The sequence below is a fragment of the Ogataea polymorpha genome, assembly GCF_001664045.1.
Source record: "Ogataea polymorpha strain NCYC 495 leu1.1 chromosome Unknown OGAPOscaffold_2, whole genome shotgun sequence".
NCBI classification, from domain to species: domain Eukaryota; kingdom Fungi; phylum Ascomycota; class Pichiomycetes; order Pichiales; family Pichiaceae; genus Ogataea; species Ogataea polymorpha.
In genome coordinates this window covers 1149614-1167793 of record NW_017264699.1, presented here as the reverse complement: position 1 = coordinate 1167793, position 18180 = coordinate 1149614, and the positions used below count along the sequence as shown (strand labels likewise).

At 53.0% G+C, this 18180-nt stretch overlaps 12 protein-coding genes across 12 annotated transcripts; 4 read left to right on the top strand and 8 right to left on the bottom strand.

The window, feature by feature from the left end:
• Window positions 1-136: 136 nt before the first annotated feature.
• Window positions 137-2014, top strand: OGAPODRAFT_92969 (uncharacterized protein; the record flags this gene model as incomplete). Its single annotated transcript, XM_018357253.1, has 1 exon — window positions 137-2014. One exon carries the CDS (start codon window positions 137-139, stop codon window positions 2012-2014), a length of 1878 nt encoding a protein of 625 aa, XP_018212545.1.
• OGAPODRAFT_15872 (uncharacterized protein) lies at window positions 2009-2582 on the bottom strand. The gene is made up of 2 exons (XM_018354022.1): window positions 2442-2582; window positions 2009-2405 (listed from the first exon to the last, which is right to left on the bottom strand). Exons 1-2 carry the CDS (start codon window positions 2562-2564, stop codon window positions 2043-2045), a joined length of 486 nt encoding a protein of 161 aa, XP_018212544.1. The 5' UTR covers window positions 2565-2582; the 3' UTR covers window positions 2009-2042.
• A 178-nt stretch (window positions 2583-2760) lies between these two features.
• On the top strand, window positions 2761-3421 carry OGAPODRAFT_15871 (uncharacterized protein). The gene has a single exon (XM_018354021.1). The coding sequence runs from the start codon at window positions 2958-2960 to the stop codon at window positions 3402-3404; it is 447 nt and encodes a 148-aa protein (XP_018212543.1). The 5' UTR covers window positions 2761-2957; the 3' UTR covers window positions 3405-3421.
• Window position 3422: 1 nt separating this feature from the next.
• OGAPODRAFT_86266 (Peroxisomal primary amine oxidase) lies at window positions 3423-5502 on the bottom strand (the record flags this gene model as incomplete). The annotated part of the gene is made up of 1 exon (XM_018356828.1): window positions 3423-5502. One exon carries the CDS (start codon window positions 5500-5502, stop codon window positions 3424-3426), a length of 2079 nt encoding a protein of 692 aa, XP_018212542.1.
• A 329-nt stretch (window positions 5503-5831) lies between these two features.
• OGAPODRAFT_81803 (uncharacterized protein) lies at window positions 5832-8000 on the top strand (the record flags this gene model as incomplete). The annotated part of the gene is made up of 1 exon (XM_018356565.1): window positions 5832-8000. One exon carries the CDS (start codon window positions 5832-5834, stop codon window positions 7998-8000), a length of 2169 nt encoding a protein of 722 aa, XP_018212541.1.
• Window positions 8001-8037: 37 nt separating this feature from the next.
• OGAPODRAFT_45878 (uncharacterized protein) lies at window positions 8038-8271 on the bottom strand (the record flags this gene model as incomplete). The annotated part of the gene is made up of 1 exon (XM_018355509.1): window positions 8038-8271. The coding sequence occupies one exon, from the start codon at window positions 8269-8271 to the stop codon at window positions 8038-8040; it is 234 nt and encodes a 77-aa protein (XP_018212540.1).
• Window positions 8272-8388: 117 nt separating this feature from the next.
• OGAPODRAFT_15870 (uncharacterized protein) lies at window positions 8389-9616 on the bottom strand. The gene has a single exon (XM_018354020.1). The coding sequence runs from the start codon at window positions 9577-9579 to the stop codon at window positions 8476-8478; it is 1104 nt and encodes a 367-aa protein (XP_018212539.1). The 5' UTR covers window positions 9580-9616; the 3' UTR covers window positions 8389-8475.
• A 166-nt stretch (window positions 9617-9782) lies between these two features.
• On the bottom strand, window positions 9783-10785 carry OGAPODRAFT_75588 (uncharacterized protein). Its single transcript, XM_018356047.1, has one exon. It carries the CDS (start codon window positions 10744-10746, stop codon window positions 9994-9996), a length of 753 nt encoding a protein of 250 aa, XP_018212538.1. The 5' UTR covers window positions 10747-10785; the 3' UTR covers window positions 9783-9993.
• A 13-nt stretch (window positions 10786-10798) lies between these two features.
• On the bottom strand, window positions 10799-12504 carry OGAPODRAFT_92962 (uncharacterized protein; the record flags this gene model as incomplete). Its single annotated transcript, XM_018357252.1, has 1 exon — window positions 10799-12504. One exon carries the CDS (start codon window positions 12502-12504, stop codon window positions 10837-10839), a length of 1668 nt encoding a protein of 555 aa, XP_018212537.1. The 3' UTR covers window positions 10799-10836.
• A 191-nt stretch (window positions 12505-12695) lies between these two features.
• OGAPODRAFT_47120 (uncharacterized protein) lies at window positions 12696-13727 on the bottom strand (the record flags this gene model as incomplete). The annotated part of the gene is made up of 1 exon (XM_018355539.1): window positions 12696-13727. One exon carries the CDS (start codon window positions 13725-13727, stop codon window positions 12696-12698), a length of 1032 nt encoding a protein of 343 aa, XP_018212536.1.
• Window positions 13728-13917: 190 nt separating this feature from the next.
• Window positions 13918-15744, bottom strand: OGAPODRAFT_15869 (uncharacterized protein). The gene has a single exon (XM_018354019.1). It carries the CDS (start codon window positions 15618-15620, stop codon window positions 13965-13967), a length of 1656 nt encoding a protein of 551 aa, XP_018212535.1. The 5' UTR covers window positions 15621-15744; the 3' UTR covers window positions 13918-13964.
• A 182-nt stretch (window positions 15745-15926) lies between these two features.
• On the top strand, window positions 15927-18166 carry OGAPODRAFT_15868 (uncharacterized protein). The gene has a single exon (XM_018354018.1). It carries the CDS (start codon window positions 16224-16226, stop codon window positions 18120-18122), a length of 1899 nt encoding a protein of 632 aa, XP_018212534.1. The 5' UTR covers window positions 15927-16223; the 3' UTR covers window positions 18123-18166.
• The last annotated feature ends 14 nt before the right edge of the window (window positions 18167-18180 follow it).

Sequence of the window (18180 nt, the reverse complement as noted above, 5' to 3'; positions counted from 1 at the left end):
AAAATAAAAAACTCCACAATAAACAAAAGTTTAACTTTTTGTTGCGCATTGAAACTTGAACACTGGCGCGCTAGTCGGGTCGTACTACAGTCTGGAACAACAAAGTTGACCACTACAACAATAAAGTATATTTCCAATGGAGGAAAAACAAAGATTGTCGTCAAGTCCCGGGCGAAATGAACAAGGCGTTGGACTGGACCACAACGAGACTAATGCACAACAAAGCGTCGATGGGGTTGAACAAGTTGCAGACGAGATTAGCCATGAAGACTCAGAAGTTGGAGTGAATGAAGAAGACGAGCAGGAAGCTGAAGACGATGGGACATCAAACAACGTAGACACGAACATAATATCCGAGTCTGTGGAACAAGAACATATTGGCGATGAGGCCCGGAAAACAACAGGTAGTCTGAGCGAGGTTAAACAAGAGCCCGGTGCCGAGGGTATTCCGTTGCCTCAGGAAAGAAGCGCGAAAATGGAAGAAAACAAGGCCACAATGGGCCCCCAGGAGCAGGTTTCCAGTGACTACATGTTCACCTCGAGACCGCAAATGGAAAGCACAATCAGCATGTCGTCGTTACAGAAGCAAACTCACACGATTGTTTTACCGTCTTACAGTGCATGGTTCGACATGAAGAAAATCCATAAAATCGAAAAGGAGTCACTTCCAGAGTTCTTCAATGGAAGCAACAAAAACAAAACCCCTCAGATATATGCTCGGTACCGGAACTTTATGGTAAACACGTACAGACTCAACCCCAACGAGTACTTGTCCTTCACTGCCGTCAGGAGAAACCTTGTTGGAGATGCTGGCACATTGCTCCGACTACACAAGTTCCTGGACAAATGGGGAATAATCAACTACCAAGTTAACCCAGAAACGCGGCCTGTGCCGTTAGAGCCTCCGTACACGGGAGACTTCACAGTTGACTTCGACACTCCACGGGGACTCTTTCCTTTTGAGAGCTACAAACCTCCTGTGGAGCTTCCTGACATGTCGAAAGTGAAACAGCTTTTGAATTCGAGCAACGACGGCAGCGCAATATCGAATGGAGAACCAAACAAACGGCGGAAAATCATAAAACCAGACATCAACAAAGGCTGGTCTCAGGCTGACCTGGAGAAGCTGGTGGAAGGAGTCAGGCAGTTTACTAACGAATGGCACAAGATTGCAGAGCATGTTGGCAACAAGAGCCCAGAGCAATGTATTATACGCTTTTTGCAGTTCCCGATCGAGGACGAATTTTTGGAGAAAAACAGAGAACATCTTGGCCCATTGAAGTATGTGCCAAATTTATCGTTTTCGCCCAACGATAACCCTATAATGTCAACTTTGGCCTTTTTGACGTCCATCGTGGACACAGATGCGGCTGTTGCTGCTGCCGATCGGGCAAAGAAGGTGATGAATGATAAATTGACCCAATTGCTCGACAGGCCAGGCCAGAGCGAGGAGACGAAGCAGGTAAAGGATGAGCCTCAGGAAGACTCAAACGGGGAGCCTGACAGCAAGGAGGCGGAAGACCCTCTCACAGACGTGAAAGATGCGGCAAACACGTCGTTTGGGCTTGCGGCAGCGCGGTCGCACGTTTTCGCCAACTACGAGGAGAGAGAGATGAACAAAGCTATGACCGCTATTGTGAACAATGAGTTGAAGCTGGTGGAGCTGAAGCTGGAAAAGCTGAGCAAGCTGGACAAGCTCTTTGAGTACCAGAAGAAACAGCTCTCAAAGAAGAACGACGAGCTGTTCCTGGACCGTCTATCGTTCTTCAAGACTGCCAACACTGTGTCGTCGAAACTGATGCAGGCCATCGAGCTGTTGCAAGACAAGAGCGAAGGCGGAGAGAAAGTGAAGAAGTTAGTGTTGGACGCTAGAGAGCTGATCATGAAGCCTCCAAAGAAGAGCCTCAATGTGCTCGGGTTTGAGTCGAAGGACGAAGAGCGCAGCCTTGGAGAAAAGGAGGTGAAGCCGGTGAGCTACGAGGCTCCTCAACTGTATAGATATTGGTCAGGATAATGTAATCTTATCATACTTAGGATCGTATCTAGTGAACAGCAGCTTGCAGAGCTTCCAGGACCTCGATTTCGATGGCAGCCTCGGCAGCAACGGTCTCATCTGCAGAAGAGGCGTTTTTCTGGGCTTCGGCCAGAAGCGATTTGATGTTTTCGGAAGAAAAGGCATCCAATGGGTGGGCCTCAACGGTGGAGATACTGAGCTTCGAGCCTGGCAGGATGCTAGCGAACCCACCGGACACAAAGTATTTGGAGGAGGTGCCGGACGACTCGATCACCTCGACGACTCCTGGAGCCAATTCTTCAACAGTTGGCACGTGGTTGGCCAAAACACCCATTTCTCCAGAGCTGGCTGGTAGATTGACCTGGCTGACCTCTTTGTTTGTGAAAATGGCCTGGCATGTTAGAAACTAGATATCGGACACACTTACCTGGTGAGGGGCGACAAGCGAGACCTTGAGAACGTCTGGGTTGACGGCCTCGGCGTAAGTTCTGACACCGATGGTGCCAGTTCTTGCTGTTCTGGCAATGGATCTGAGGGATTGTCTGAACATTATTGGTGAGGAAGAGAGATATTTTTTTTCCAATTCGTGGCATCTGAGAAATAACATTTGATTGGTCCGCACTACCGTCGCGTCGGTCGTCTGCCCAAACGAAACAAAGTAAACGTCAATCTACTTAGTATGTCTTCGGTGCTTCGGGACTCTGCCAACAACATCTTCATCACGACAGCGACGATTCTGGACAAGCTGACGTACAAGCTGAGTGGCAGGGCCACAGGGACGGTGGTTCCGCACAACAACGACTCGTTGGTGAAGCCGTTGTCGCAGACGTTGAAACAGGATTTTGACCGCTACAACCAGATTCTCGACGAGCACAACATGAATTTGCGCGAGGCTGAGCAAATATTGCGATATTTGAAGGTAAAATCCGTGAAGGACGAGGAAATGAAGAAAATCAAGCAGGAGGAGGCCGAGATGAAGAAGAAGATCGAGGGGGAGGCGTCCAGGAAGAAGCTGGAGTTGGAGCAGCGGCGGACCGAGCAACAGCCGAGTGGCGATGCAAACGACATGTTTGGATCAACAGACGACCTGATGAACCTGGATTTGGACAATTTCCGCACAGATTTCTTGGACTTTGGCGAGACCAGCGAGCGGCCGCAGAACGACGATATGATGAAAGATATCTTTGAGATGAAGACAGCAGATAACAGCGAGCCGTCTGCGATGGACTCGCTCACAGATCTGAACCTCGACTTTCTGGATCAGCCCGCCCAGGCCGGCCCTGAGCCCGCTGCTCCTGCGCAGGAGGATGACGCCGGGCTGATGCCTACAGACCAGATGGAAAACCTATTTTCGCAGTTCGACGAGCTCGTCAATAGTGGAGATTACTAGATTGTCGTGTACTATATACTTATTTACCGCAACAAGAGCCTTCAAAGGCAAGTCTCGAGGTTTTGTCCTTGGTCTCCTTGTGCACGGCCCTCTTGGCCTCGGAGGTGGTCATGGCGTAGGAAGGCTGGATGTCCAGGCCCGGGTTCTCGGTGAAGAAGTGCCGAGGTCTAAGCATCAAGGTGATAGGCTCGGCAGGCATCAATGGGAAGTCCTCAGGAGCTGGGAAATGGGTGATACCGAAAGTATGGAAGAACAGGATGTCGGTGTTGTCAATATTCTCTGAGCCGTCACCGATCCACTCTCTCATACCGCGCACACCGTCTCCGGACCACTGGGGAACGTGGTCACCCGATGGGTACAGTCTGTTGTCTTTGTAGGGCACGACGTTGACCGAGTGGGAAGCCCATGGTGCTCTCTTGGCCACCAACGATCCCTCCTTGGCCAGCAAAGGTGGACATTGGGTGGACACCAGCTTGTAGGAAGGAGGCTTGCCCGAGTACGGGTTAACCTTGTTAGGGTTGAAGATGTCCCAGGATCTGCCGGTGGCAGACTCGTAGTTGGTGAGCGAGTCCTTGACCGTCTTGAAGGTGGTTTTTTCCGAGTAGAACGCGTTGCCGTACATGTTTTCGGGCGAGCCAAGTGGGTAAGGCGAAGATTTGGCGTCGCAGGCAGCAGCAGAGTTGCCATCACCGTCAATTCTAGGGTCAATCCTCAAGGAGAAGAGGTGCTGGTGGTTGTGAGCGTTCACGTTCGGGTACACTCTCGTTCCCCATGGACCAGCCTCCTCGTCGTCGCCCAGAATGTACGTGTTCAGAATACCGGTGAGTCTGATGTCGAGTCTGATGGCTCCGTCCTGCATAAACACCCAGTACAGACAGTACTCGTAATTGGCAGCAGTAAATATCTGCGACACGACCAACTTGGTGGCTCTCGTGACGAGCGAGGTGGCAAAGTTGTCTCTGAAGTCAGAGTGCTTGAAAAGCAGCCCGTCGTCCTCCTCGTGGATACACACAGCATTCTTCACAGTGATAGGGTCTCCTGCTCTGTCTGAGAAGTGGGCATCCAAGTAGTGGATCACACCTTTGCAGTCACAGCCGAGCGACAGCGGGTTCGTCATGTAGCCGGCACCATACTCGCCAATGTCCAAAGCGTGTTTTCTCTGGTGAGGAAACTCTGGCGAGCCGTAAGGAACAATCATCTCGGACAGGGAGATTCTGTGGAAGATCGGTCTCACATTGCCGTGGTCGTTGTACGACACGTCCGACAGAACAATACCTTCTCTGTAGTTGAAACCGATGTGGAATTTGAAGTTGGACCATTCCATGACATTGCCCGTCATCTTGAACGAAACTCCCTCTGGTTGGGTCACATTGATAGGAGGCGCCTCTGGTCTCATAGCACCAACCTTCTCGATCATGTGTTTAGGATAGAAGTTGGCATGTTTGTGCTTGGACACTTTTCTTCTTCTGTTTGGGATGTCGATGAAAATCACCTTCTTCTCCTCCGTGTCGACGATCGGACAGAAGTCGAGCGGGTGCGAGTACTGCGAGTCGTCCTCGTCGGATCTGTAGTACACAAGAGCCTGCTGCAGTCTCTTGCCCGTTCCCCATCTTTCGTCGTAGCCAATGGTCCATGGATCGCAGTAAACCTTGTGCATCTCGTTAGCAGGGATTCCCGACAGAACACACTGCTCGATGACCGCAGGGTCATTTCTGATGACTTCCTCGGTGGAACACAGGTCCTCGACGGTCAAAATGGGCTGGACAGTCTCCAAAGCTCTGGTCTCGATGACAGACAAGGAGGCCAGGTCAACAAGACCCTCTTTCACGCCGGGCTTGCCGGCCTCCAAAATCACGTAGTACGCAAGTCTAGGAGGCAGTGGGCCACCCTGCTCCTTCCATTGGATGTAGGCCTTTCTGGCAGGTTCCCTCAGAGTGACGGTGTTGAAGCTGATTTTTTTACCGGCAAAGTAGCTCTTGACGGTGTTGGTGGCAGCCTTGATCTCGGCGGTGGACAGAGGGTCCAGCGGGTGTGCTGGCCTGGCTGGGGCGGCCGAGGCAGCGGTGGCTTGGGTGGCAATCTGGCGCAGTCTTTCCATGCTGTACGATATGAAGGACAAGAGCGAAGCTTGCGTGCTTATATAGTGCGAGGGGTTAATTTCCACTGATAACAGACCTGCCCGATTGGGAAATTAAGTCCACCGCTATTTTACCTACTGTTTTCGGCAACTTAGTCCTAAGAAATGCTGGATACAGTGCAAACAGAGGTGATTTTCTGCATGTCGGGCCTGGGGAGGGTTTTGGTGCAAACGGTCCATCTCGCATGGTGGCCACTTGGGCTATCTTATCGAGCTTCTCTCCATCGACGCGTCGCACTTGCGTCGGCGAGAAAAAAAACATTTCCGCAAAGTGAAAATTTTCCTCAAACATGCCAGAACCCATCGCTTTTGACGAATCCCAGGTCGACATCTCATCGATCGATTTCTCGGATCTCGAGGCAAAATATCACGTGCCCGAACCAGAGCACTCGTACGAGCACTTTGTGATCTGCGACGGCGCCCCCATCGCGCCTGAGGCAAAGGCTCCTGTTTTGAAGAAGGTGCTCACCAAGCTGTTTTCCCAATGCGGCAAGGTTGTCGACATGTTCATGCCCCTGGAAAACGGCCAGACCAAGGGCTTTCTGATTATAGAGCTTGATAGCGCCGCCGCAGCAGACAAGGCTGTCAAGCAGCTGAACGGCAAGAAGCTAGACGTCAAGCACAGACTGGCCGTCAACAAGCTGCCAGACATGGAAAAGTACGCCCTCAACGACAACATCTCCGAGGAGTTCCGTGAGCCTGCCATCCCCGAGTTCCGCTCGCACGGCTACCTCAAGTCGTGGCTTCTGGACCCCAACGGCCGCGAGCAGTTCATGCTCCACCACCACGACACCGTGGGCGTCTACTGGTACAAGAAGAATATCCAACCCGAGGAGGTGATTGAGCCAAGAGCCCACTGGACGTCTGCGTCAATGAAGTTCTCGCCAAAGGGCACGTATCTGTTCTCTTTCTTCCCTGGCGGAGTGCAGGCGTGGGGCGGTGAAAAATTCGACAGGATCCGCAGGTTTGTGCATCCAGGCGTGCAGCTTCTGGACTTTTCGCCAACAGAGAAGTTCTTGGTGACGCTGTCGCCGGAGCCAATCACCATCCCGCCGGAAAACCACCCGGCCCGTGCTCAATGTCTATTCAGTGCAGACAGCGCCGGCCACAAGCTAGTCATTTGGGACCTGCAGACGGGGCTGCCAGTGCGGACGTTTGCGCTGCCACCAAACCTCGAAAAGCAACAGTCGATGCCATGGCCGCTGATCAAATGGTCTTTTGACGACAGGTACTGTGCCAGAATGGGACCTGACGCGCTGGCCATCTATGACACCACACAGGAGTTTGCTCTGCTGGACAAGAAGCTGTACAAGGCCGAGGGTATCATGGACTTTGAGTTTGCTCCGGCCGGCGTGAGACTGGCCACCACCAGGAAAAACGACCCGCCAGAGACTGTGTTCTCGTTCTGGACGCCAGAGACACCTAACCAATCGGCCCGTGTTTCGGTGGTGCAGCTGCCGTCGCGCCAGGTGCTGAGAACGGTGAACTTGTTCAACGTGTCGGACGTGAAGCTGTGCTGGCAGGACGAGGCCAAGCTACTGTGTTGCAAGGTCGACAGACACACCAAGTCGAAGAAAACCACGTTCACAAACCTGGAGCTGCTGTCGCTGGGCGAAAAAGACATTCCTGTCGAAAAGGTCGAGCTCAAGGAGGTGGTGAGCTCGTTCCAGTGGGAGCCACACGGAGAACGGTTTGTGACCGTGTCGAAGCTGGACACCCCGAACCCGAATATTGCCATTCCAGATAACGTTGTGTCGTTCTATGATGTGGAGGAGGCCAAGGTTGCAAAACAGGTGATCAAGAAATGGCTGTGCTACAAGACGGTGACCAAGACGCACGCAAACCAGATCAGATGGTCGCCAAAGGGTCGGTTTGTCGTGGTGGCTACCATCACCGGCGCGAACGGCGAGCTCGACTTCTATGACACAGATTACGACGGCGAGAAGGAAAAAGAGCAGTCTGACAAGGTGAAGTCGAACCTGAAGTTGCTGAACCACCACGAGTACAAGGGCCTGACCGACCTGGCGTGGGACCCATCTGGAAGATATGTTGCCGGTTGGTCGTCCGCCTGGAGACACAAGATCGAGAACGGCTACCGGATCTACGATCTGGTTGGTATTTTGCGCAAAGAAGAGCTGATCGACGGATTCAGAGAGTTCGAGTGGAGACCAAGACCGCCATCGATGTTGAGCTCGAACGACAAAAAGAAGGTCAGAAAGAGCTTGAAGGAGTACGCTGCACAGTTCGAGGAGGCCGATGCGATGGAGGCCGATGCCGAGTTGAGAGAGCTCATCCTCAAGAGAAAGAGACTGTTGCAAGAATGGTACACCTGGAGAAAGGAGGTCATTGCCAAGTTGAAGGAGCTGCATCTTACCGAGGAGCAGGCAGAAACCAGAGAAGAGGTGATTGAAGAGGTCAAGGAGGAGATCTTGGAGGAGAAGGAAGAGGTGATAGAGTAGGTGTAATTGAATAAATATTATATTTACAGTACTTTATTTATTTTTTGGCTTTGGTTTTAAGCTGCAGCCCGTGCCACTTGGCGATTTCATCCTTCAGCAGCTCGTTGACCAGCCGATGCTGCTTGATCATGGGGAGTCCCTTGAACTTCGGGCTCTCTATATTGATGGCGAACATGGACCCGCAGCCTCCAGAAATGTCTCTCACCGAGAGGTTGGATGGCTCGAGCTCCTGCGCCAGTTTTTTGTAGATCATCGACTCATACTCGTCCATCTCGGAGGACACAAACCGACGACCAAGCCGCGCGCGGGGCAGTTTTCTGGCCAATGATCTGAACATGAATTAGTAATAATTTTAATTTAATTTATTTTATTTTTCCCAATTTTTTCCCTGGAAATAAGCATGTTATATAGTATGTATTGGATATCAAAAGTGGATATATGCCCTACAGCAAAATAAACGAAACAGCTTAACAGCTTAAGAAGTGAAACCCCAGAACTGCTCAACACCGTTCGAGCCTGGGCTCTTCCACAGGTCATCGAAGGCAGTGAACAGAATGACGTCGTCGCCGACAACGCTCTTAAGAGACTTAATGGCCTTGGCCTGGTTCTCTTGAGATGGAACAGCAACACCGTAGGCGGAACCCTCATGTGGCCAGCCGGACTCAGTGCACATGACGCTCTTCTTACCTCCGCAAGCGGACCAGACTCTTTGCATTTGCAGAAGAAGCCAGTCACCAGCTTGGTCTGGGTAGACGGTTCCGTCCCAGAAAGCGTGGGCATTGAAGGCAATGTAGTCAGACAGGTCACACAGACCTGGGTTGTTGATGATAGCAACGTGGGTGTCGACGGAAACAATGGAGCCCTTGAAGCCAGTGCTCTTGAGAGCAGACTTAGCCTCCTCGATGTAGGATTTGATCTGAGAAACATCAGCAGAGCCAGAGTTGACCAGCTCGTTACCCACAGAGATGGTGTCGATGTCATCCCAAGAACCGTAGCTGGAGACAGCGTCGCTGATCTGGGAAACTGCGGCAGAGATCTGGTCAACGTAGTAGATGCCCAAGAACAGCTTCTGGTTGTCAGCCTTGGCTTGCAGGACGTTTTCGACCTGGTTGCAGTCGACACCGTACAGTCTGATGAACTCGTAGCCAGTCAACTTCTCAAGGTCACTCTTGACCTCGGAGAGAGACTTGCAGGCACCGGTGGAAGCGTAAGGAGAGTAGGTGATACCCTTGGATCCACCGTTGAAGCTGCTGTCAGAGGTGGAGGTTGGGGTGGCAGTGGACGAGGTGGAGGAGGTCGAGTGGGTGGCGGATTCAGTGGACGATGGGGTGTAGGAGGTGGTCTCTGTTGGAGCAACCTGAAGGCTGTTGTCGTGGGAAGAGACAGAAACGGCAGTTGGGTCGGCGTGGACGTATTCGACAGTACTGGTTTGGGCACCAGCATAGACAACGACGGTCTCGGTGACAACCACAACGTCTCTCTTCTCATGTTGGTGGTGGAGGTGGCCGATTGGCTGGGCCAAGCCAGTGGTGGCCAGAGCGGACAGGGCAAGAGCCTTGATGATCGTGTTAGCTAGCATTGGAAGGAGCGAAAATAACCAAGTTAGGGATGAGTACTAAAGGAATGACTATAAGTTGGTTATTGGACAACTGAGAAAAAAGGATAAACAGCAGCAAGGCCTTTATAAGAGAGAGAATGAAAACAAACCCTTTTCTCGTTGGATTTCGTTTACGGAAGTAAATAATGGACACTGGAAAACTTTTTCCCATTGTTTGGTTGTTTACATTTTGCTTCAAGTGTAAGAGAATCGGGCAGATAGGACACGACCTTGCCCGAACAGGGAATCTCCACTAGATCTGACTTCCCGATTGGGACGGCGTCCCAAGTTACGGTACCGTACGGTCCAAGGTTTGCGATGTCTGGCCCAATTACACCGATACTACCTGTATTGGGTAAATTGGATGCTCCACCCCTGAGACAGGTGATTGTTTCATTATTGCGAATTATCCAGGTATTCCCTGCTTCTGCGCCAAACAGCCTGCAGCAGCTTTTTCCTGGGTAGTAGATTTGGGAAGATCACCACTATTTGTAACTGATCGTCCTGGGGGCCGTCTCCGACCATGAGAGCCAGGTAAAAAATGACCTGGAAGTTCTTGAAGCCCTCCACTATCGCCAGATCACGCACGTCTTCCATAGGGAAAAACTGTCTGTTGAGCGTCTTTGCAGCGGGCACATGTCTGCTTAATTCCGATTTCCCCAAGACTCTGCTAAGCAGCAGAAGCACCGATGCAGACCCGCTTTTTCGCACCCTGTACGACTCGATCTGTACGCCCAGATTTGGAATAATTATCAGGCTTTCTTCCGTCTGTGCCCGGAATGAGCCGTATGCCCAGTTCACCATGCGGTAGCAGACAAGAAACACAAACGCTCGAACCGTTCGCGCAATCCAAACGTCGTTCAACCCGGTCTTTTCAAGCTGCGCCCGTCGTAGTATTCTGTCTAGTATCTGTCCGTTGCAAATGGCAACATATAATGCACAAACTGCTGCAGCAAGCAAAACAAGCTGCACCACAAGAGTCAAGGTCCCGTCCTGCTGCCGCGCGGACCGCACCGTAAATTTTATGTACTTTTGCGGCCTGGTCTCGCTGGCGTCCGTGCCTTGGGTCTGCTTGCTGTCGTCCTGATAGATCACGTCGGGACACTTGGTGTCCGAGCTCTTGACCTCCAGAACGTAGTCTTTTCTCATACCAATAGTTTGCAAACGTCCCAGATCTGTATCTTTGTCGCACTTTTATTTACTCATTTTTATTTATTTTTCCTAGCTGCGCCTTGATAATTATTTCCTGTCGATAAATCCAACCACCTCCTCGTCTTTGCGGAATGCCAACAATCTTTCTCTCCGCGACCGCGACGTCAATCTCGTCGTCTCCAGCTCGTTGGTACTGTTCAGGTCCTCCAGACGAGCACGCTCCTTCATCGCCTTCATCTCTTTCATCTCGTTCTCGTGCTTCGTCTGCAGTGCCTTGATCTCGGCCTCGTACTCCTCCAGAGTCTTGAAATCCTTGCCCGTCTTGGCCGCATACTCGGCAATGTCGACGGGCAGCCTGCGTAGCAGCGCCAGCTCGACAAAATGCGGATTGCGTCGCTCCTCAGACGAGAACTTCGCCTTCACTTGCCGCCGCGTGCGGTACGGGAACAGCTGCGCAATCAGCCCAAAATCGGTACCCCAAGTCGAAAGCGCCTTGTAGAACTCCGCCGTCTCCTCGGAAGTCCATTTGTCCACATACTTCTTCTTCGAGTACGAGCCAGACGTGATCAGATTCTGGAACGGATTCTCGTCCACCACCTCTCTAGCAGAGTCGGCAGGCCCGCTGTGGCGATCGATCACCGTTGACTCCGGGTCCAGAATCAACTTCTGGTTCTCATCCAGCTGTAGCTGTGGCTGCCGCTTGTTTCTGCGCAGACTGTCAGCGTCACCGGAATCCAATATCTTCTTTGCTTTCTGCTGTCGCTCTTTCTCCAGCTTCTCTTCCTCTTCTCCTTCCAGCTGGTTCAAAGGCACCCGCATTTCGCGCGCGAGCTTTCGCCGCTTACAACGCAGCTCCCGCTGCGCCATCCGCCGCTTGTCCCCCTCAATCGCCAGCTCGTAGTTTTTCGACACTTTTCCAAACGGTATCACTGGCTTGCACAGCTCTTCCAGCGTGACCTTGCCGTCGTTAATGACAAAGTTCTCCAGCAAATCGGCGTCCTCAGAATTGCGCACCTTGTTCAACGCCTTGATCTCATCGATCACCACCGAGTTCGGCAGATTCCGCATCTTTTGGTACTCGTCGATACTCACTTTTGTCAACACCTGTTTTTCGGGATCGATGATGAACTTGACCTGTTTTTCGCGCTCCGCCTTTGTCAACATCACTTCCTGGGGTTTCCCCTGTTTTAGAGGGTCGACGTTATCATCCGTCGCAACATTGCCGGCTCGCGGACCGATTTTCTTGAACTCGACTCCAACCTCGCCGTTGCTCGACTGCCCCGAGCTGCGTCTCCGGCCCAAACTGCCCGCCATTTCGGGAATGCCGATCTTCATGGGCTGCGCGTCCCCCTCTTCAGAAGAACGCCGTCTCTCAGAAATGCCTCCAACACTGCCCTGCCGGCTGCGCAGCCCCAAAGGCCCAGCAGCGGCACCGGGTCCCAAGGAAGAAAGGCGTCTCTGGCTGCTCTCGGGCGTCTTCAATCCCGTCACAGACGGCCGTCTGAGGTTACCCAGCGAGACTACAGACGCTCTGCGTGGCTTTGCAAACACGTCTGAGTTCCGCTCGCCGTTGTCGTCGCTCTGGTCGTCAATAGCAGATGTCTCCTGTGTTGTGCTTTTAGCTGTGTCCTGCGGCCTCTTCTGCGTCGACACGGGAGTCGGAAGTTGCTGTTTGCTTGTACTAACGGATCGCGACCGGCTTCGCTGCGTCAGCTTTGGCGTGAACCGCGTTCCCGATTTGTTGACGGTACTCATGTGGATTGGATTTATCTAAAAAAAAAAATAAAAAAATATTTTACATAAGCATGGAAGCATGCCCACTACAACCCAAGTTGCCAGAATGAATACTTAAGTGAATAAGTACACAGTTGTTTGCCAGAATCACCCCCTTGTAGGAGCGAGGTTGACACGGAACCCCCCAGTTTGACGTGTCAATGTTCAGCTCCCTAGACACCGTTAAGAACCAGCCTACGGTAGCCACCGTTGCATTTGCAGTGTTCCTGATGAATGCCCATTAATCTCTGGGCCTCCTCAGGGTCATTGACCTCCTGAGGCTCGCTCCAGGAAAGGAACTCGTTGGTGTAGTTTGGCTGGAAGTCTTGCGGAAGAACCAATAGTCTCTTGCCGTAGTTGTTGACCTTCTGCCAGTCCCGCTTAACGTTGTAGCAGGAGTCGCTCAAGTAGGCGAAACATCTCTCAAAGATCTTGGTGTTCAGGTCGTTGCTCAGCTGCGGCTTGAGTCTGCACAGCTCCTCGAAGGCATCGAGAGGATGAGCAATGACGTAGTCGGTAGCCTTCTTGATGGCCTTCATGAACTTTCTGATCTTGTCAGGGTTAGCCTCGATGAACTTGTCGTTGGCAATGTACAGGACTGTGCAGAAACAGCAGCAGCCGAGCTCGGCTAGTCTGTCAATTCTGAGCATGCCAACGTCGTTGACATCGCTGCCTTGGGCCCTGAGATACTCCTCCAACTCGACCTGCTGGACACACTCAATGCCGATGCCGGCGTCGATGTTGCCCTCGATGATCTCCTTGGCGACGTTCATGCCGCAACGAACAGCAGTGTAGTCGTCTGGAGTCATACCGTAGTGGCGGGTCAGCTCGTCGATCTGAATCTTGCCGAACTCGCCGACGTACCCGATCCTCTTGCCTCTGAGCGACTCGAAGTCGTCAGTGACGCCGTTGGGCCTATTCTTGAGATAGAGCACACCGGTGAACGGTTCGTCCAGAAGCGAGCCGATCGACGTGACGTTCCAGCCCCTGGCCTTGGCGGCAAGCGTGTGGATCATCGCCTTGAGGCCCATGTCGACCTTGCCCGAGCCAATCAGCTCAGTGACGTCCGAAGGGTTTGAGGGCTCGAGAATGGCAACGTCAAGCCCTTGTTCCTTGAAGTAGCCTTTGCTCTGGGCCAGGAACACAGGGATGTGGTATGGCTCAGGAGTCCAGTTGAGACAGAAGGTGATTTTGTTGGAGGTCATTGTGGGAGTAAATTCCGGCAATAAGGGGTGATTCGAAAGCTAGCATCTCGCTTCCTTATATATTAGTGTCGTGTGCCGCACATAAAAGTATGAGTCACTACACGTCCGGGAGCGATTGTGGCAGAGGCAGCGTAGCCTATGGCATTGAGTAACGAGACCGGCTCTCTGTCCAAGATAATACAGTCACTAACTTCAAAATATTTGGTCATCGCTGACTATCGTACATAAGTAAGTACACTAGTACGAAGCTCCGCGGATAACTTCCTTGAAGTTGCCGTGGAAGATGTTGTAGAAGTCCCTCTTCGCGCACTTGAGGTTAATGCCAACGAGCGTGAGAGTCGGCTTGGAAAAGAGATCGTCGATCTCCTCGAGCGTCCGGCCCTTGGTCTCGACCACAAACAGCAGCTGGTAGATCCAGCCAAGAGCTGCAATGCCCCCGTAAAAGCCCAGCGTGAGCCCTGTGTTGGTGAAGGCATTCCACATGTCGGTGAAATTGTATGTGATGATGAAGGTCCAGAGGTAGAGCATGGTGCTGGAGGCGGTGATTCCGTAGGAACGCAGGTACGTAGGGTACACCTCAGAGGGCGTGACCCAGGTGAGACAGGCATAGGAGCCGAAAAAGCCCATGTAGAGGACGATACCGGTGAGGTACAGGCCGAGAGCGGCGGATCCAGTGACAGGCAGCTGGTAGGAGATTCCAACAAAGACAAGACCGATGAAGAAGCCAGGAAGCATGGAATTAGCCCAGAAGCGGCGGCCGCAGTAGTTCATGTACAAGATGGCCGGGATGGTGCCGAGCAGCAGTGCTCCGCCGCCGACAAGCGACATGAAGACGGAGTTTTTCTCGTCGAAGCCGATCGACGCCATGAGCGTCGACATGTAGTACATGATGGCGTTGACACCTGTGAACTGACCAAGGAAGATCATAATGTTGGCATAGACCAGCGACCGGCGGGCACGTGGGTTGGTGATAAAGTCCATCCACTTGTGCTTTGTCGAGAGATGTGCGTCATCGAGCTTCTCCTGCTCGAGCGACTGGATCATGTCCAGAAACTCCACTTTGTTGGACACATCGTTGATGTCTCTGAGCCGTTTCCAGATCGTGTACGCCGCGCCAACCTTGTTCTTGTGAACGAGATATCTAGGCGACTCAGGCAGGAAAAACATACCGACAAAGAGGAGCGTCGAGAAAAACAGCGACGAGCCCAAAATGTATCTCCATGCGCCATCGAGTGAGTAGAACATAGCTGCTATGGCGTAGCCAAACACCTCGCCGAGCGCAATGTTGAACTGGTACAGCGACACAAGGTTGCCTCGGAGCTCCGACGGAGCGCATTCAGAAACGTAGCCAGGGATGATGGATTCCAAGCCGACACCAAAACCAATAAAAAAGCGGCCCGCGTACAGGCCCTCCACGTTCGGCGTGGCGGCACACAGAATGCCACCGATCGTGTACGAGATGCACGCCACCATGATGGACAATCTTCTGCCCAGCAACTCATTGAGCGGCGACAGGAAAATACAACCACCCATGGCTCCCACCGGCATCAGCGCACTCACCAGCGACTGCTCGTGCGAAGTGAGCGACAAGGAGGGAACAAGAGACACCTTGGCACCAGAAATGAGCGACTGGTCAACACCAGAAAGCATGCCACCCAACGACGCGAAACACGCCAGCATGCGCACCATATGCTTTTTCTCCTTGAACTGGAACGTGTAGCCGGATCTCAGCACGAGTCTGTCCCACAGAGTGTTGTGGGTCTTGGCCTCCTCGGCCAGAATCTCGTACTGCTCGAAGCGGGCCTCCAGCTCCTCACCCTGAGGTCCAAGAGTGTCGAGCTTGTCGACGTGACTGAGCTCGTCGATCGAGCGGGCGTCTTTTGATTCTTCCATTGAGTTGGATTAAAAAAGCGGGGGGCGTGGCTGCCCTTTATATAGCAACCGGAGTAACCTGTGCGACGCGAATGGGTGTCCCCCAGACGGGGGTGCCTGCAGCCAAAAACAATAGTGGTCTTCCCGTCGAGAGGAAGCTATGCACAGTGGCATCTGCAGAGCGGGGCTGACAAAGGACTCGGATATTTTTTGGGATGATTGTGCGTCATGTTCGTGTACGGCTTAGCATACATCGTCGATCGCGGAAAATCTTTGCGACCATTGCTGCGGATGGCGGGGACGGCACATTGGCGATGCCTGCTTTTTCCGGCGCCGACGGCTGCCGCAGCAGTGCCCATACGCTGGCCGACCCCTGGTGTGCTCCCGCAGCCAGCTGTCAATCCGCGCAGCCTGTGTCACCTTGTGGCCGGATAAAATGCCCGACTTCCCTCAGTGTGCATTGTTTTTCTCCACGGGACAAAACACAGCTTTGTGGAGGACATCTACAAGACCCACCTCGCACCAGACCCATTGCACCACGCATGATGTCACAAAGCGCATTCTTGTGGGGAAAGAACGAAAAAAATACTCCCAAAAGAGTGTACATGATCTTGTACGATGACAATGGATGCCACTAAACAGCACTCGTGCAACGAATGTCGCCGGCGCAAGCTGCGCTGCTCGCGCGACCTGCCCACGTGTGTCTCGTGTTCCAAGTTCAAGAGACACTGTCTCTACAATAGACACAGTAATAGCCCGCTCACTCGCAAGCATCTGACTCAGGTGGAGGAGGAGTTGCGGGTCGCCACAGAGCTTCTGCGCGCGCTGTCGCCGGAGCTGGACATCCACTCCATCTTGGCCAACGTCAAGAACGGGTTTTCCGTCTGGGAGATCCCGGAACTCGGTCGGTTGAGACAAAACCGACAGGACCCTATTGCGTCGGACAGAAACTTCCAGGTGCCGCAACTTTTGCCCGTTGCTGTCAGTGAGGACTACAAAAGCACGAGCGAGAACCCGAGACCTGTTTACTCGTGGGATGAGCGGGATCACAAGGCAATAGACGGCATGGCCATCACCGATAGAAGCGGGTACTTGGGATCACACTCGAGCGTGGCGGTGATCAGCCTTGTGTTTGGGGGCTACTCGTGGGGCGGCACGCTGCATAGCCCGGTTCGGCGGGACAACGCGTCTGTTTCCGGCGCCAAGATCGAGCACTATCTGAACCGCTACTTTGAGACCTATCACGTGTCGTATCCGATCGTTTACCGGCCCATGTTCTGGGCGCAGTATAACCAGATCGTGCCGCGGCCGGAGATCGGCTGGGACAGTCTGATGTACACGATGGCGGCGATCGGCGCGTTCATGGGCGCCACCGACCCCGACAACCAGGACGACCTCGTGCTGATCGACAAGGCCAAGTCGCACCTGAATTTCGAGCTGCTCGAAACCGGCAGCATCAGCCTGGTGCAGACGCTCGCGCTACTCTCGAATTACCTCCAGAAAAGAGATAAGCCCAACTCCGGATACAACTATCTGGGCCTGGCAGTACGGATGGCCATGGGCCTCGGATTGCACAAACAAACCGACAGCTCGGACAATCTGCTGGAACAGGAGATCGGCCGGCGCATCTGGTGGTGCATCTATGTGTTTGACTGTGGCCAGACCATCACGTTTGGTCGTCCGCTGGGGATCCCCTGTGCGGGTATCGACGCACGGCTGCCGTTGAATATCAGCGACACAGAGCTGACTGCGGCGTCTGAGTGCTTGCCCGGCGAGGTGCAGGAACCGACAATCTACACGAGCGTGCGGCTGCAGAGTCTGTTCCACCTGCTCACCAACTGCATCTACGAGCGCATCACCTCCGACCCATTCCCGTCCGCCAAAGAGCTGCTCGAGTGGGACACGCGGTTCATAGGGCGGTGGAAGAGCCTGGTCCCGGACTACTTCCAGCAGGACAAGGAGGTTTTGCAGCCGTTCACGCTTGCACACCACGTTCTGCATTGGAGACGGAAAAACTTGCAGATCATCATGTACAGGACAAGTCTACTGAAAAAGGTGTTCCGCCGTCCAGACGATGAGCCGCTATGCCAGGAGGAAGAGGAGGCCGCGGAAAAGTGTCTGCGCAAGTGCTCCTCGACGATCCAGAGCATGGCAGCGTTGTGGCAGCGCAAAGAAACCACCAGCAGGATGGAGGCGTGGTACACGGTTTTCTTCCTTGTTCCCGCTTTGATCATGCCTCTTGTGTGTCTGCGGAATGACCCGCTATCTGCACAGGCACAGCAATGGAAACAGGACATTTTGACCGCCGAGCAGGTTCTCCAGAGACTGCTGCACATCTGTCCGATAGCTACCAAAATCTTGGAGCTCAGCAAGTCTCTCGGGGCCGATTACGTTGCCTCTGCTGACGCGGCAGCTGACTTGCTTGCCAGTGCGGGAACGGACGAGAGCCCGATGTCGCAGCTCACACACCTGCATTCGGTGCTGTGGCCGTTGTCGTTTGACATCGAGCAGCAGTTTCTGTAGCAGGATTACGTAATTTACGATAAAAATTTTATGGTGCTGAGCCCATACAAAGTAATAA